At 59.3% G+C, this 16,315-nt stretch overlaps 1 protein-coding gene across 3 annotated transcripts in view; it reads right to left on the bottom strand.

The window, feature by feature from the left end:
- Positions 1-3,184: 3,184 nt before the first annotated feature.
- The window catches only part of ANKS1A (ankyrin repeat and sterile alpha motif domain containing 1A), a 175,043-nt gene continuing 161,912 nt past the window's right edge, over positions 3,185-16,315 (bottom strand). The window contains exons 14-24 of one of the 3 annotated variants that reach the window (XM_088024027.1): positions 14,341-14,439; positions 13,379-13,531; positions 13,156-13,263; positions 11,774-11,938; positions 10,226-10,351; positions 9,933-10,004; positions 9,671-9,757; positions 9,032-9,169; positions 7,317-7,487; positions 6,311-6,408; positions 3,185-4,841 (exon numbers count right to left, since the gene is read on the bottom strand). In XM_088024027.1, the coding sequence (XP_087880153.1) occupies positions 4,838-4,841; positions 6,311-6,408; positions 7,317-7,487; positions 9,032-9,169; positions 9,671-9,757; positions 9,933-10,004; positions 10,226-10,351; positions 11,774-11,938; positions 13,156-13,263; positions 13,379-13,531; positions 14,341-14,439 (1,221 nt within the window). In that variant the 3' untranslated portion in view covers positions 3,185-4,837. Of the gene's footprint in view, positions 4,842-5,526; positions 6,409-6,988; positions 7,088-7,316; positions 7,488-9,031; positions 9,170-9,670; positions 9,758-9,932; positions 10,005-10,225; positions 10,352-11,773; positions 11,939-13,155; positions 13,264-13,378; positions 13,532-14,340; positions 14,440-16,315 lie in introns of those variants that run through there. The other 2 variants (XM_088024028.1, XM_028120671.2) reach the window with 2 other exon arrangements.

The raw sequence follows: 16,315 nt of genomic DNA on the forward strand, positions 1-16,315 counted from the left end.
GACGTGGGCGCTGCCTGGGGGAGAGAGGAGTGCCCGGAGCAGCCCGTGAGGGTCTACCTCGCTCTCCAAGCTGAGACGAGAGAAGAAAGCCATGGCCGGGCTCCTGGCGGCTGCCAGCCTGCTGGTCCTGAGGGGACGTGCGCGGGGAGCACGCTCCAGCCGGAGTCGCAGGGAACGGGGCAGAGGCGGGACGCGGCAGGCAGACGCGCTCCCGCCGAGGGGGCCCCATCCATTCCTTTGTCGAAGCGGCCCCAGCCCCCACTCGCGCCGACCGGCCGTTCCCACCGGGCCAGGCGCAGCACTGCCCGGGGCTCGGAGCGGCAGGCCCCCAGGGCACCGTCAGCACCGGGCCTGCGCTGCCAGAGTCACGGCAGTAAGGCTTCTCAGTGAGGCCAAAGGGGACCCTGACGGGGGGCTGTGTCGTGGTGCCCTGTTCCAGAGCCACAGTGACACGAATTATGGCCAGACCTCCTCCTCCTGGCTGTAAGGTTTCTTCTGCCCAGAAGAGAGTGGCCAAGGCCAGAGTGTGCAGGGGTGTGAGGAGGACCAGCCCCCTAGTCTGGAAAGTGAGGCCCTCCACGACTGGACCTCACTCTCTTTACCCAGGGGCCGTGCACTGGCCTAAGAAGCCGTAACTGGGAGTGAGAAGCTGGGATCTGGTCTCTTAGCTGGCTGGCTAGGAAAAACCTTTTCCCGCGCTGGGCCATGTTTTCTTCATAAACACAGCTGGGTATTGGACTAAACCAGTGATTTTGACTTTTTTTTTTTTTAAGATTTTATTTACTTGACTGAGAGAGAGCACAAGCAGGGGGAGCGGCAGGCCGAGGGAGAGGGAGAAGCAGGCTCCCCGCTGAGCAGGGAGCCCGATGCGGGGCTCGATCTCAGGACCCCGGGATCCTGACCTGAGCCGAAGGCATACGATTAACCGACTCAGCCACCCAGGTGCCCTAGTGAGTTTCACTATTAAAGCCCTTGACAAACGGAATATTTCACAGAAACTCATAAGTATTCAGTGCCGGGGCGCCTGGGTGGCTCAGTCGGTTAAGTGTCCTTTTCTCGATTTTGGCTCAGGTCATGATCTCAGGGTCATGGGATGGAGTTCCAAGCCCTCCATCTGGCTCTGCGCTCAGCGTGGAGTCTGCTTGAGATTCTCTCTCCCTCTCTGCCCCTCCCCCCCATATTCTCTCTCTCTCTCTCTCTCTCTCTCTCTCTAAGTCTTTCTAAGTGTTCAGCGCTAGGCAGCTTGGGTGGAGGCAGGCATGGGACCAGGGCCTCTGAGGAGGCTGGAAGCCACTGGAGGGCAGTTTCTCAGATCCTCTCCGGCTGGCCCTGGTAAGGTGTGGTAACCTTTCTGAGCCTTGGCTGCTTTTTCTATAGAGACCATACCCGGAAAGCTGTCAGAGCAAACTCAAGATGGGTGCCTGGAGAGCTGCTAGCAGGGTTTGGAGCCCAGATGCCGTCAGTGAAGGGGCTAGTAGTACCGTTCGTGCCTTTCCAAGCCCTCCCCTTTCAATACCAGCCCAGGCACCAGCCCCTCCTTCCCTGTCCCCCCTCAGCTCCAGGAGCACCGGGTGCCTTTGGACGCTCACGGCACCGCCTGGTGTGGCCTCAGTGTGGCTTTGAGTCAGTAGCTAGTTGTGCGTGTCTCAGACGTAATCTCCACAATCAAAGGAAGTTCCTTGAGGGGGACACTCTTCTTTCACAGCTCTCGATCCTCCAACACTGCCTTGTACAGACATTCGGATAAATGTCTGTGGGTCAAGCCCAGACAAGGATGCAGAGGACCCATAGCCAGCATGTGGCCCCTGCTTGGGATTCAGAGGAGATGTTCTAAGGAGGGGAAGCTGAAGCACAGAGGCCTTGCAACTAAACGGGGTGAACGGACGGCCCATTGCTGGCAGCTTCCGCTGGAAGCGCGCCAGAGCGGCATCCCCACACTCGTCCCTGACAGTGCGGGACCTGCGTCAGCGACCCGGAGCCAGCTGACAGCCTATAGCCCGGGCTTGCACTGCTGCCAGAGAACCATCAAGAAGCTTTCCAATTCAAAAACTCCCAAAAAGGAAGGCTGGTTTCATGTTGCTTCTCATTTATTAATTCCGTCTGTTCTAGGTTGTACAGTTATGAAAATAACCAAACCGAAGCTGGAAGCCCAGGAATATTTACACTCTCTCTCGTGTCGTGAGGTCAGTCTACATTGTTGCGCAGATTCGTTATGTTTGGTACCACAAGATGTTTGTAATTCGGACAAAATCGGACAGATTAACAATTATATGTACAGTAAAATAAAAGGGGAATTCATTCAAGTATCAAAATACAGAGACAAAGATTAAATAACATTTTTATTACAATTCAGTCCCGTTGCCACCCCGTTAGCAACAACACTTTTGCGAGCTGCTTCTGACGGTCATGCCGCAGGCCTGGGCCTCTCGCAGGCGGACCGAGGATAGACGAGCTTTCTACTGTCGGAGCGGCGGCCACCACCATGGCTGCCAGCTCGGCCAGAGGCTTCTCGAGGAACGGCCGCCAGAATCTGAGGCTAGAGACCCAGGAGGCATGTGGAGCATGGCAGACGCGGAGCCTGACAGGAGGGGTTCTATGGCTCAGAGCGGCGAGCAGAGAAGCTGGGGGCTGGGGCCGGGGAAGGTACTGACTCCCTCGCAGGTCCTGCCTAGTCCCCCGCCCCCACCCCCGCCCCCGGCACAGCTCAGACCCCGCCGTGGAACTCTGGTGCAGAAGCGGGGGCTTTTCTGCTCGAAGCCTGTCCTTGAAGTTACACCGCCCCTTTCGAGGGGAGAGAGAGTACCTGCCCCAGAGGAGAAGTAAAAAGGAAAGAAAGATCCAGTCCCTACCCTTCTCAACTATTCGGAAATAAACCAATCTCAAAAGCAAACCCAGAGCCAGAGAGGACTAGCTAAGGCTTTCCAATATGACAACACCCTGAATAAATAAAGATATAGCAGCTTCAAGGGGAGGAAACACCTACGTGTGATTTAAAAACAAAAAGACGGCTCGAACAGCTCATAGTAGTGTCTACAGTTTGCTTTTTGGACCTGCCGCCTCTGGAGAGGAGAGGCGCACTTAAGCTGAGGCCAGGCCCCCGCAGAGGAGGGGAGGGCGCCCACCTCTCGGGTTCCCCGGTCAATTCTCGCGGGCCAGCGGGTTGGTGGTGGTGGTGGCGGGGGGGGGGGGGGGGGCGGGGAACAGAACATGCGTGGCAGGAGCTGACAGGAGGCTCCTGGGCCTTGGGAGAAGCAGGAAGCGAAGCCAGACTTCAGGCGTTGAGGTCCTTGTTTAGTACCAGAAAGTGGAGGCTTCCCTGCCCCTGCTCCAGAGGAGGTGCTGCCCCTGGGGCCCAGCTTTGAGGCAGCGGGAGGACGGGGCTGGGCTTTCTGTTCCTGGCCACCACTGGGGTGGTGAGTGTGCCCAAGAGCACTCTCTGTGCATGGAACCCGCAGGGAATTCCAATTCACAGCCCTTGCTGGGAAAGAAGTCCCACCAAAGCCTGGCCTGTGGGTCCCGGGAGAAGCCCGCCCCGTGCCGGCAACGCATGAGGTCTGCTGAATTGCCCACGGGAGGAAGGGCTCCTTTCTGCTCCCTACTCTGGAAGATGTGGGGCCAGCACCACAGCCGGCTCTGCCTCTCGGCCTCACAGGAATTACCCTGTCTGCTTCTACCACCCTCAGGAGCACAGAGCAAGAGTCCAAGTTAACAAGCGAAGCAAGCCAGCAGGAGCCCTTAAGTGGCAGTGGTGCGCCAGGACCCCAGTCGGCCCTGAAGGCCACACTGGGGGAGAACCGAATCAACCGTCACCTTATTTAGCCTTCTCTACACCTGGAGCCAGGGATGAATCCAGCAGCTGAAAATACAACAGTCAAACCAATAATTCAGAGAATCAAAGCGAGTCCTAATCACACAGACCTGATTAGACAAATCACAAATTGGCAGGTAGCCATCTTAGCCGACCTACCCATTAATGCCCGAAACAAAGCTGCTTTTTCTTCTTTCTGACTGAACCCAGGCAGTCTGAGGTTGCCAGAGAGCGCGTGGCCTGGCGCCCTGACCACCGCCGGCTCGGGCGCCGAGGAGCGGCCCCGACTTCATGGCTCTGGGCACAGCTCGCTCGGCTCCATCTGGCCCCTGGACCTTCACATTTGGAACCCCAGACACGGACCGGGAGTCTCTGCTTTTGCCAGGTGCGTCTGAGGCCTGTTCTTACTGCAGAGGCAGCGTCCGGCTCCGGATGGGGACGAGAAGTTGTGCGGTTCGTAAGGAACAGCAACTGACTGGGTTGGGTTTGAAAGGCAGACTCGAACAAACCCACCTGGGCCTGCTTTCCGTTCACCCCCAGGCCACTGCCACCCCCCCCCCCAGCCTCCCGGACCGCGCCAACGGCCCATCCCCGGGGGGCAGAAGGCGGCGCCGGCCGGCCTCGGAGCCGCTCTGGGGCGCCCCTGTCCTCCGACCCCATGGCCATCTGTCTGAAGATTGGCAGTTTAACCTAGAGATTTGAGCCGAGTCTTAAAAATTCGTTTTCTAAAAAAAAAAAATTTTTTTTTCTATTAAAAAATGTCTTCTGAACAAGTCACTTCTTGACTCTCTGGAGTTCCAGTCTCATCCGCTCGAGGCCTGGACTGCGCCTTGCTCTGTAAGACCTGGTGGCGGCAGGACCAGGCCAAGGAGCCCCGTGGAGCTGCTCCCGGCAGAGGCCGGGCCTGGGTCTTCGAAGCTGCAGGTGACACAGTGGTGGCGGCGGCGGCGGCGGTGGTGGGGGCCGCGGTGGTGGGAGCCTGTGCTCCCCACGTCTGTGTTTCCGCAGCACAGTTGGTTCCTCAGTGGCTCAGCTTGGCAGAAGCAAACACAATGGGGGGAGGAAAGGGTTAAACCACAGGGGCCTGCACAGGGTGGAGGAAACTGAAAGGAAGCATGGAAGTGAAGGAAGGTCCCTCACAGCCTCCCCTGAGCGCCCGTGGCTCGGGAAGGCACCAGGACAGGCAGGCGGGCAGGGCCGCCCAGCCCGCTTTATCACCTTGGCCTCCGCCTCTCCAGGAGCCGCCGCGAGCCCCTGGCTTCTCTAGGCTTCTCTAGGCTTCTCTACCGGCCTACGCTGTGCTGGCGGCGCGCTTTCCTGTCTCCCGCCACCTGAGCTGACCGGCCCTCCCTGGAGACCGGAGACCAGGGGGCTTCTTCAAAGCCTCCGCTCCACGATCCACAGCCTCCCCTCTCAGGGCACGCTGGAGGCTGAGCGGGGCTGACTATCTCTGACCCCCACACTGCAGAGCAGTGACGGCAAGTCCTGGGAGGACAAGGGGAGTTGCTTGGTCCGGGTCCCTGTCCTCGAGCGGCTGGGTTCTGTGAGGGAAGAAGATGCAGCGTGTGTGCAGGGCCCAGGCCTCCCTCTCACTGGGTCCCACAGAAAGGCCTTCCTCCTCAGTGAGCTAGACTCCACAGCCAGCCTTGCGAGCCCCTGGCGAAGACAGGAGGGGACACACACACACACACACACACACACACACACACACACACACACACACACACACACACACACACACACACCACCCCATTCTTCGGGAGCGCAAGACTCCGCGGGACCAAGACACCTGCTGAGGGAAGCCAGCCCACGGGGGTTCAGATGCTCAGAGCGCCATGCTGCGGAGTCAGGCCTGTGCGCCGGGCCCCTGGGCCCTCCCGGAACGCAGTCTGGCCCCAGGCGAGCCACGGCGCGGAGCTCGGGCTCTCACAGGAGGGAGGCCGGCGCCTGGCGGCAGAGGAGGGACGGATGGGCCCACAGGCCGGCCGGGCGCGGGCTGCAAGGGGATTCTGGCACCACGTGCTCACAGTGGTTGGTTGTGTCAGGAAAGGTGCAAAAAGACGGTTCGCTCTAGGCGGCGGCGCCCGGCTGCGGCTCGGCATAGAAGACGGGAGGAGAGCAGAGCCCGGCCTAGTCAGCGGGGTGCTCACTGGTGGACTCTGCTCGAAGACTGCACCCCGCCCCTGCCCCCAGGATTCACAGCGCCTGCCCGCTGAGGCTTCCTGGTGCCCGCCTCAAAGGCGACTCACCACCCTCCCCCGCCAAGCTGTCCTCGCCCGAGGCGGGGACTTCACAGTGTCCGGTGGTGTTGGGTACAAGCTGTGCGTGTGGTGTCTAGAGCTGCTGCCGGGCTGGGGGGGGGGGGAGCAGGGCCCCCCCCGGGGCCGGGGCCTTGGCGTCAGCAGCCGGAAGGAGAGCTGAGAAGAGCTGAGGTCGGATGGCAAGGCACAGTGAGACTAGTGGAGACAGGGAGTGAGCGGTTAGAAGATAGTGGTCTCATACTTGGTGCTGAGGCTCCGCTTAGAGTCTGGTTTAGGGTCCACCACCCAGGAGACGCTGGCGTGGGACTGGGCATCTGGGTCTGTATCGGGCGGGTCCAGCTGTCAAGGAAGAAGGGTGAGGGGTCAGAGAGGGAGCGCTGCAGCCGGCTGGGGGGCAACAGGGCCCAGCTGTCCCTTCTTCCTGCCCAGGGCCGTGCTGGCATCGTGCCAGCATGAGGGACATGAGCGGCGGCCCTTGTTCTCCTCAGAGAGCAAGCCCCCTAGGGCTGGGGTGGCAGGAGTGGCGCCCTCCCCAGAGCATCGTGGGAGGGCCACCTCCAGGCCTCTTCAGGGGCGACTTCTCCCAGGGGTTTCTCAGAGCTGCTCAGGGAAAGGAGCCTTGCCTGACCCAAGCGTCGTGCTCTGAACCCCAAACCTGTTCATGGCGGCAGGAAGGGGGTGCGGGGCTGGGAAACCCCAAGCCTCGGGTCCCTCAGGCGGGGCCTGAGAGCACATCCCAGGCCTCGGCAGAGAGGACACACAGAGAAACAAAGAGCTAAAGCACAGACAGGGATGGCAGGAGGGCGGCTCAGGAAAGAATGTCACGCAGGCGGGGGGGTGAGGGGAGGCCACTAGCATCTCAGGAAGCTCACGGTCACTTCGGGGAGACTGACACACAGACAGCAGGAGGTGTAAAGACCTTGACTCCAGGACTAACAGACGGCAGCGGTAGGTAAGAAGGACGATGGGTGGTGCAGGTGTGACAGTGACAACAGCGACTATCGGGGGGCGGCGGCACCTGGGGCGCAGAGCAAAGCAGACACAGACACGGGGTGGTGTTACAGGGGGCTCGCTGCGGGCCAGCCCCGGGGGCGCCTGGCGAGGGAGGGGGCCACAGCTTGTGGCTGGGGGGGGGGGACAGGAGAGGAGCTGGCGGCCGGTTCCGAGGGGCCAGCTGCCTGTGGCTGAGGAGGCCCTCCGGCTGCCCGCTCCACCCCACGCCCTTGAGGCCCGGCGGGTTCACGTACTGCTGACTTCCTCGTGCCGACCCGAGGCTTAGGCACCGGTTTGGAAGATTTCGTTTCGATCATTTCGGCGGCGGAGGCCCCCAGGGGCCGGGACTTTTGGGCCTGCAGGGCCAGCTGATAGGCCACCTCGAACGCCTGCCCCAGCGTCAGGATGATCTCATAGGTCAGATTCTGGGAGGAGAAAGAGCACGACTTCAGCACTGAGACCGAGGAGCCACCTCACCCCTTGGCTCGAAACCGCCCCCCCACCAGGCCTCACAGCCCTGAGCACAGGTAGGGGTGGGGCACCAGGACGGCTAACGAGAGAAATTCGGCCAATTCTGCCAGAACACTTGTTTTCCAAACACTGCTTTGTCCCAAGGTGACTGAGACGTCAGGAACAATCTGAGTGTCACACACATTTTGTTTCCCCAGCACAATGTCGTGGACAGAAACACCGGGGGACCTGGTGGCTCGGCTTCCTGGGGCTGACGGCCTGGCCCCCACACCCTCCCCGCGGTACTGTTCCTCTCCCAGCCTTCTGTGTTCCCCTTCCCGCACCTTCTACAAGTCCGCTCCAGGTCTCTCTCAAGGGAGAGGGCCGGGCTGACCGCCGCAGCTCTGGATTTCTTAACCATTTCATGGGAACAGAGTGGCGCCAGTGTGTTTGTTAAGTTCCTATCTTTTCTAATGTGTCACTGACCAAGTTTCTGAGTGTGGTGCCCCAAGTCCCATCTCCCCACAAACCCTGCTTTTTACTGCATCATTTTATGTAGTATGTTGATCTTTGGGAGTGTTGTGTTGTGTTACTGCAGAAGTGACTGTGGAAAATGGGAGCTCTAGGTCAAAGTGCCAGGAACTACGAGTATGGGGTAGATGACCCCATTTAACCTTCAAAACAAACCCCACACAGCTGCTCCCGTTGTAGTCTCTCTTCAGCGGGGGAGGAGCCAGGGCGAGTGACTTCCTAAGACCACACAGCTAGCAAGTGGCAGACCCAGGAGTATGACGCCAGGCCCAGAGCAAGCACGGATTTCCTGGGGCTGAGAACACCTGGCTGTCCATGTTCCAGAAGCCCCAGAGACTGGGGAAGTAGCTACTCTCCCCCAGGACAGCAGGGATCTGGACAGAAGCCTAGGGGTGAGGAGAGGGCCCCAGCCTTGTCTCAGGGCAGGGGGAGTCCCTGCTGCACCGCTGTCCCTGTGGGCGCAGCCGGACCCTGAATGTGGGAGAAGGCAGCCTCCTGTCAGGAGGGCACTGCTGCCCCCCAGAGCAAGGTAGAGAGCATTTCAGGGAGACGGCCCCTGGAGGGTGGGGAACGGGGTGGTGGGTTGACAAGCAGCCTGGGGGAGGGAAGCCCTGGCTAGAACAGCGGCCAAAGCTGTCCGTTCTCTGTGCTTCAGTCTCATCACTGTCTACCGGGGACTGGCCTGGGGGCACCTGGATGGCTCAGTCGTTAAGCGTCTGCCTTCGGCTTCAGGTCATGATCCCAGGGTCCTGGGATTAAGCCCCGCATCGGGGAGTCAACTTCTCCCTCTCCCCCTGCTCGTGTGCGTGCTCTCTCTCTAATAAATAAATAAAAAAAAAAAATGGGGGGGACTGGCCCCGACGGCTGCTGGGGCCTCAGCCTGAACCAGACATGAGCCAGGTGCCGCCCACGTGCCGGGACAGCACAGCACTGAGGTTGCCCGCCCGCGGCCCCCTCCAGCGGCGCCCAGCTGCAGGGCCCCACCCACCACATCCACCGTGCTGAACACATGGCAATAGTGGTGGCTGGTCTGCAGGTCCTTGGTGATGTAGGCAAAGGTGCAGAGGTCTTCTGGGTCCTGGGCCGCACAGGAAATGTTCCGGATTTCGTGCTCTGCAATGACGTTCTGCCAGGGAAAGCAGGGTCTGGAATTCTCGGCCTCAAGGCAGCCTCAGCCCATTTACACCACCACCGCCACCCTTCTTTGTCCCAGCCCAGGCTGTTAGCCCACAGCCGCTACTTCTCTTGTTTGTCTGGTGGGCGTGGGGGCAGTGTCTAACCTTGCCAAGGTGGGTTTAGGGGTCTCCACCCTCCACCACAGCAATGGAGGGCGTCAAATGTTCACATCTGACCACGAGCTCTCCAGCCCCTCTGCCCTCTGGGGGAAGTGGGCGGGAGTACCAAGTGTGGGGTGTGGGGGACGTCCTTTGCTCGGGAACAGAATCACAGCACTAAGGGCCCGGGGGTCAGGACGTGCGGCAGCTGAGAGGCAAGCGCCTGGCCGAGGGGCAGGAACACAGGGGAATAAAGAGGGCTGGGGACACTGTAGGCAGCTCGGCGGGGGGGGTGGGGAGTGAGGGGCGGGGAGAGGGGCCCACTCCAGCTAACAGAGTTGTGAGAAGCACACCTTGTTGGAGGCATCGATGAACTTGACACCTTTGTACGTGATGGACAGGATGATAGTGGGGATCTTCTTCATGTGCTCGGTGGATTTCTAGGGGAAACGACGTGGGACTGTGAATGCCCCTTCTCAAGGCCAAGCCCCTGGGATCCCACGGGCCCCAGCCTCCACCTGACCTTACACGGTGTGCGGGGGCCCAGGGGCTGCAGCCGGTGCCCCTGGGGATGCCTCCCATCCCCGCCAGCCGCCCCCCCTGCCGACAACCTACCCGCATCTTGGCACAGGCGTCCTGTGTGGATTCTGTCCCTCGAAGATCTTTGATCAACATGGAGCCCAGATACTGAGGGAGCAGGCAGTAAGCGGGTTTAGGACGTCCTGCGCTACCATGCGGGGCGACCCAACCGATTTGGGACCATAATCAGATGGTTTCCTCTCCTCACTCCCTTCCCCGATCCTGGCTGGGAGGCCCCCCTGCCCCCTCGGGAGTGGCCGGCAGTGGAGGGGGGGGAGGGGGAAGGCAGCAGGGAGGCCGGCCAGGCTGGGAGCGCAGGGGCAACTCACGTTGGCTTCGTAACCGCAGGACTCGAAGATGAGCTTCTCTGGCTGGTGTTGCCAGCTCTGCACCGGGGCATAGGGAGCAGCCAGGCTGGGGGGCCGGAGGGTCAGTCTGGCTTCGCGCTGCTCTTCCTGTAGAACACGTGGGGTCACAGGTCTGCTTGCCCACTCCAGAGGAACTCGTGGGCTCCAGCACACCCAAGGGCAAAGAAGCCAGCCACAGGGGTTCAAGGGCAGGAGACAAAGAGCCAAGCAGGTGCCCTGTGGCAGAGATGATGCCTATCCATGCCAGAGGGAAGGTGGGGAGGCAGGGGCCTAGGCCACCTGAGGGCAGGCGTAGTCGGGAAGGCTCTGAGGTGGAGACAGGAAATGAATAAAACCAGAGAGGGGAAAACAAGCTCAAAGCATGAAGGGTGGGGAGCGGGAGTCAGATCCTTGCAAGTCTCATATCCAAGTCAGGGCCCCTGGATCTGATTCTGGGGCGGGCAGGTATCGGTGCTCAGGAGGCCTTTTATAGTGTTCCCTGAGGCGGCAGCTGAGGTGGGGGAAGGGGGGCAGGAGGCCACTGAAATCCAGGTGCCAGGTGATGGGGGCCTTCACTAGGGCACTGGTCGAAAGAATGGGGAGGCGAGAAAAGAGTCAGGAAATATTTATGACTTCCGTCCCCAGCACTGTGCGGAAGCCTTCTGATACGGAGCAACTAAAACGGCTGGACAACATGCTTTGAAATCTCGTCAGATTCATGGCTGTGCCCGTGGAAACGTGAAGGACATCCCCAGGTGCTGGAGATGAGGAGTTTGAGTCAAGAGAAAAAAAGCAATGAAACTAAAGTTCTCCTTGGCTGGGGGTGGGGGTGGGGGGTGAGGGACACATGCCAATCTTGTGTCCAGCAGGCCAATTTGGGGGACAAGACACAAAGCCTGGAATCTGGGTGCGAGGCAGGAGGCAGGGCAGGTGAATACATCAGGAGCCCGGAACACAAGGCCCTGAGGAGGCGAGTGAGGGCTGCGGGCTGGAACGAGCCTAGGGCAAAGGGCTACAGGGCAGCCCAGGGCCCAGCAGAGGCTGGGGGGCCTGGGAGGGTAGACGGCATGGCTGGATGTGTCTCCCAGCTTCACCCGACGCTGGGCTGCAGAAATGCAGTAGGAAGAACTGAGTTTGACTGAGGCTGTGGTTCTGCTGGGCAGGCGGGGTGCAGGGTGTGGAGTTAAGGAGGGCCAAAAGCCGCTCTGGGGAACAGGCAGGACAAGCAAACGAGGGACCAAGAAGTGGCTGAGATGGGGCAGAAACCGGGCTGGTGGCCTGAGGGGCTGGAAGGAGAGGCTGTAGTCAAAGAGGAGCCAGTGGATCTGAACTTCTGAGCCACATAAGATGCAGGGGAGCCCCCCACCCCCGGGAGGGGAGGAGGCAGTGTCTTCCTCCCGCTGCTGATCCAGGTGCCTGGATTTTCGTGGCCTCCTACCCCCCTGCCCCTACCCCAGCTTCCACCTCAGGGGGCACGGGGGCCATGAAGGGCTCTGGGGACCCCCATTCACAGCTCCCCTCCGGCCCCACCTGGATTCTGAAGCGCTCTGCTCGAGAAGGTGCCACAGGGTCATGAAGACTGTCGTGCCGCCTCCTGCCCGTGTCCCCAGGAGGCAGCAGCAGGTCAGCGGAGCGGCTGGTGCAGGAGTCGTTCTGGCTCAGCGGGGACGATGTCTGGGAGAGCAAGTCTTGGCACTGTAGTGGGGGGAAATCCAGTAACACTTGGAACCCAGAAGGCCAGTCCCTGGATTGTGGGTGTCAGCTAGTCCTGGGGCGGGTTAGGGCAGGTGGGTCAGTGAGAATGGACATGAAGCTAAGGGCCAACACCAAGCAGGCACCGAATGGATGGCACGCTGGCCCACGCCCCCGCGGGTACCCCGGCCCGGGAGCCCAGCCCAGGTACCATCAAAGCAACCAAACTCTTCCCGGAGCCAGGAAGCCCCGGTGACCCAGTCCTGCGGGCACACAGCCACCACGGGCAGCCCCATGTCACTAGCACGCTCCTCGGCCTGGAGCCGTGGGGGGAAAGGGACGGTTACAGGGCTGGGAAGCTGCTTTCGTACGCATCAAAGGCCAAATCATCTGTTACAATTCACTGCAGCTCCCTGGGGCACAAGACCAAATCCAGAGCCCTTGCTTGAGAAAATATACAGCGCTGCCAGTCGGCACCCTGAGGCCCCGTCTCCGCGGTTTCTATAACTGAGAGTCAGTGGTGCGTTTGCCCCTCAGACCGGGCTGCTGGGTGAAGGCAGGATAGAATGACGCCCTCTGGGTGAGGCTGCCGAAAACGGGCGGAGTGCAGGGGGCCCTGCTCCGAGCCCAGCGCTTGTCAGGGGCTCAGGCTGGCAGGTTCGGAACGGAGCCGAACCTCAGCTCGGCCCGCGTCTAACCTGCAGTCAGGGATTACCCAGCCTGAGCAACAAAGCATCTGTGAGGTTTTCAAGTCGAAGCTTCTTGAACCCACCCCGCTGCAGGGCTTTTACTTCAGAAGACTTGGGGAGGGCACAGGTCCTGCCATGGATCCCCAGCTTTGTCTCAGGTTCACATCAGACTGCGCCCCGTTGCCCCCCGGCTCTGTTACAGTGGCTGGGATTCGGATATTTGTTTTCCTACTTTTTCTGACATTTTACTTTCTACTTATATTTAAACTGGACCCTTTATTATAGGTGCCGTCAGGCTTCTTGGATATAGACAGGAGGCACATAATCAATAAATAACCAGCCCAAACAACTCTTGCTCTGTGCTCCTCACATACCGGGCCCGGGGGCAGAATGGCCCCGACAAGAGGGGACGGATCGTTCCCGCCTCTACTACGGAGGTCATGCTGTTTCCAAAGAATGCCTCAAGAATTCTCTTTGATTCCTAGCAATATGAAGAGCACACCTATCCCTTTCCATCCCTCCCCAACTCACTCTCAGCTGGGAAAACCGTGGGGGCTTCTGAGGCGGCTCCTCGTAGGGCCTGTCTGCGAGGGAGGCAATGATGCGCTTGCGATGGCCGAGGAGATGGACCTTCAGGACCTGGACGGGGGCGGGGGGGGGGGCAGTCAGGCCGTGCCGGTACCCACAGCTCCCCTCCCACCCCCGGACCACACCCTTGGGGGCCAGGCCAGGCCTGAGCACAGGCTGCACTCACGTTGACAAGCTCCAGTTCCCAGAGGTTCTTCACAGTGTCAATAGAGCTGTAGCCACTGGACAGGAAGGAATGCACGTAGTCCTGCAGCCCCAGGGAGTCCAGCCAGGAGGGCACTGATGGGGGGCTGTTGCCGTCATAGCCCAGAGCTTTCACCTGTGGGGCGAGAAGGGGCAGGACTGACATCTCAGCACTCCTGGGACTAAAGCCCAGGAGACCAGCGTCCCCTCCCTTCACCCAGCCCTTTCTATCGCTGCTCTGGTCTCGGCAACCCCATCTGCGAGATGGAAAGCACTCCAGGCCTGGGGAAGACAGCCCTAGTGGGTATGGCTACAGGGGAGGAAGGGTTTACAGAGGGGCTCCCACTGAGCTCTGACAAGGTCACGGACTTGGTGGGACAGCATGGTGTGTTCCTGGGAAGTGGGCATTGGCCTTACTGTTGGGACTTGGTCGTGCTCCCCCAGCTCGGGGGTGAGTGGAACAAACAAGTGTACCCTGGACTTATTAGCACCAGCAGAGTCAAGGGGAGAGGCTGGGGCTACTAGCCCCTGGCTCCCCAGGGAAAAACTGCCTCCTTTGCCCACACCCCTCTGCCTTCCTGGGGAAGTCGGTGCAGGCTGGCCTGGTCTCCAGTGAGTCAGGAAAGACCCCAAAGAGGCTCCGGGTGACAGGTCAAGCCTGTGGGTACCAGCTCCTGTGCTAGGAGAGGCCTGGAGCCTCCCTCTGGAGGCTAGACTGGGTCCTCAACTGTCCCTAGTCTCTGCTGACTCTCTGGGGCCTCGGGACTTGGCAAGAAAGTAAACAGGCCTCTGTGTTGCCTGCTGGGTCCCCCAGGATGTGGGGCAGACACCTTGCAGTGATCTACATGCCCTGTTTGGAGCCAAGCTCCTTCCCTATTCCGGGTCCAGGTGGGGTCGGGAGACGGCCCTGGCTTCGGCCGAGGCTGCGGAGCCATCAGTGGTCACCTTGGGCAGGGACCGCGCTGCCTGCAGCAGCTTCCGCCGGTGCTGTGGGTCACTGATGCCGATCTCTCGCAGGTCTTGCTCTTCCATCACGTTAGACCCCTGACAGCAGAAGAGATTGACGTGAGCACCCTCCCAAACTGGTGGCAGCCTCTCGTGGCCCCTCACCAAATTCTTCTCCTTTACTTAGAGGTACTGAGGGGGACAGAGTTCCCGGGCTCCTTGTGGAGGGCGGGCCAGCCACCGAGAGGTCTCGTGCAGGCAGGAGGCTGAGGTGAGCCGCAGACGAGTCGGCCCAGACAGCCCACTCCCGCCTGAGCGGCTCCCGGGCGAGCTGGGCCGTGCTGGGGCTCTGGAACGTGCAGAGGGCAGTGCTGTGGACGAGAGGTGACAGGGCCCAGGGCGCACAGTGTGCCCAGCCCCGGCCACAGCCCCGGCCCAGCTCTGAGTGCATGCGCCTCTCTGGAGGGCAGGTTCCACAACCTCGGAGATGAAGCCCAGGGGGGCTCTCCCAAGCCTCCTCACAGACCTGCTTTCCTAACTCGAAGGCTGAAGCAGCCACGTCAGGTGAGCAGCCAAGGAACCAGACTCACCCCAAGGAGGAGAGGAGTCTCAAAGCAAAAACCTCCCAAACAGGCTTCTGGGCAGCCCGGGAGCTGGGGAGCACCAGAGCTGGGCCACTGAACGTGATGGGAAGGAGGGGGGCTGGCACCTCCTGCACACCTGCCTGCTACTGACAGGGCCCCGAGGCTTTGACTCGGACCACCCCATTTCACGCTCCCGACCCCGGTGGGCTGTCTTTCTTCACCCTCGTTTTAGGGATGAGGAAAATGAGGCACACAGGTCAAAATCATGCCGAGGCCACGCGTCTGGTGGTGGCGCTCAGATCTGGCTGCTCCCTGCCCGCCATCCTCTATGAGGATGTTTTATTCCTCATAGGAGTGTTGCCCGGTAGGTTTTATCAGATTATGATCCATGAAAACTCACAGGTTCTGCCCCGCTTTCAGCCACAGCGTGCCCCCAGAGGCAACTTATTGCTTTCCTGGATATCCCTCCGGAGCCAGCTTCCTTTCCCCACAAACGGAATTCTTGTACATGTTGTTCGACACCTTATTCTTATGACTTAATACACAGGCATACCTTGGAGATATTCTGAGTTCGGCTGCAGACCACAGCAATAAAGGGAATATTGCAATAAAATGAGTCAAATGAATTTTGTGCTTTCTTAGGGCATATCAAAGTTATGCTTACACAATACTGCGGTCTATTAAGTGTGCAATAGCATTATGTCTAAAAAAAAACAACATACATACCTTAATTACAAAATACTGCTAAAAAATGCTAACCACCATCTGAGCTTTCAGTGAGTTATAATCACTGATCACCATAAAAATATAATAATGAGGGGCGCCTGGGTGACTCAGTTGGTTAAGCGTCTGCCTTCAGCTCAAGTCATAATCCCGGGGTCCTGGGATCAAGCCCTGCATCAGGCTCGCTCACTCTTTCAAATAAATGAAGTCTTAAAAAAATATATAATGAAAAAATTTGGAATATTGCAAGAATCACCAAAATGTGACACAGAGACGTTAAATGAGTAATGGTGCTGGGAAAATGGCGCTGACAGACCTGATCAACGCAGGGTTACCACAGACCTTCAATTTGCAAAAAATGCAGTATCTTCAAAGTACAATAAAGCGAAGTGCAATAACATGAGGTATGCCTGTATCTGGGAGATTGCTCCATATCAGTATAGGTAGACCCGCCTCTTTTTGTCAAAGCTGCATGATCATCCAGGTTAGGGACATATTACAAATTATTCAATCAGTTCCCCACTGAAGGAGGACTATTTCCCATTTCAACTTTACAAACAGTCCCACACGAATACCCTCATATGTGCTTCATCTCTAGGATGGTTATCAAGGGAGGTTGCTTCGTCAAAGGGTATGTGCATTCAGGAGTCTAACACATATTTATACTC

This window comes from Eumetopias jubatus, unplaced genomic scaffold, assembly GCF_037043125.1.
Source record: "Eumetopias jubatus isolate StellerSeaLion01/CBP00866 unplaced genomic scaffold, mEumJub1_p1.0 scaffold_6, whole genome shotgun sequence".
Classification (NCBI taxonomy): Eukaryota; Metazoa; Chordata; class Mammalia; order Carnivora; family Otariidae; genus Eumetopias; species Eumetopias jubatus.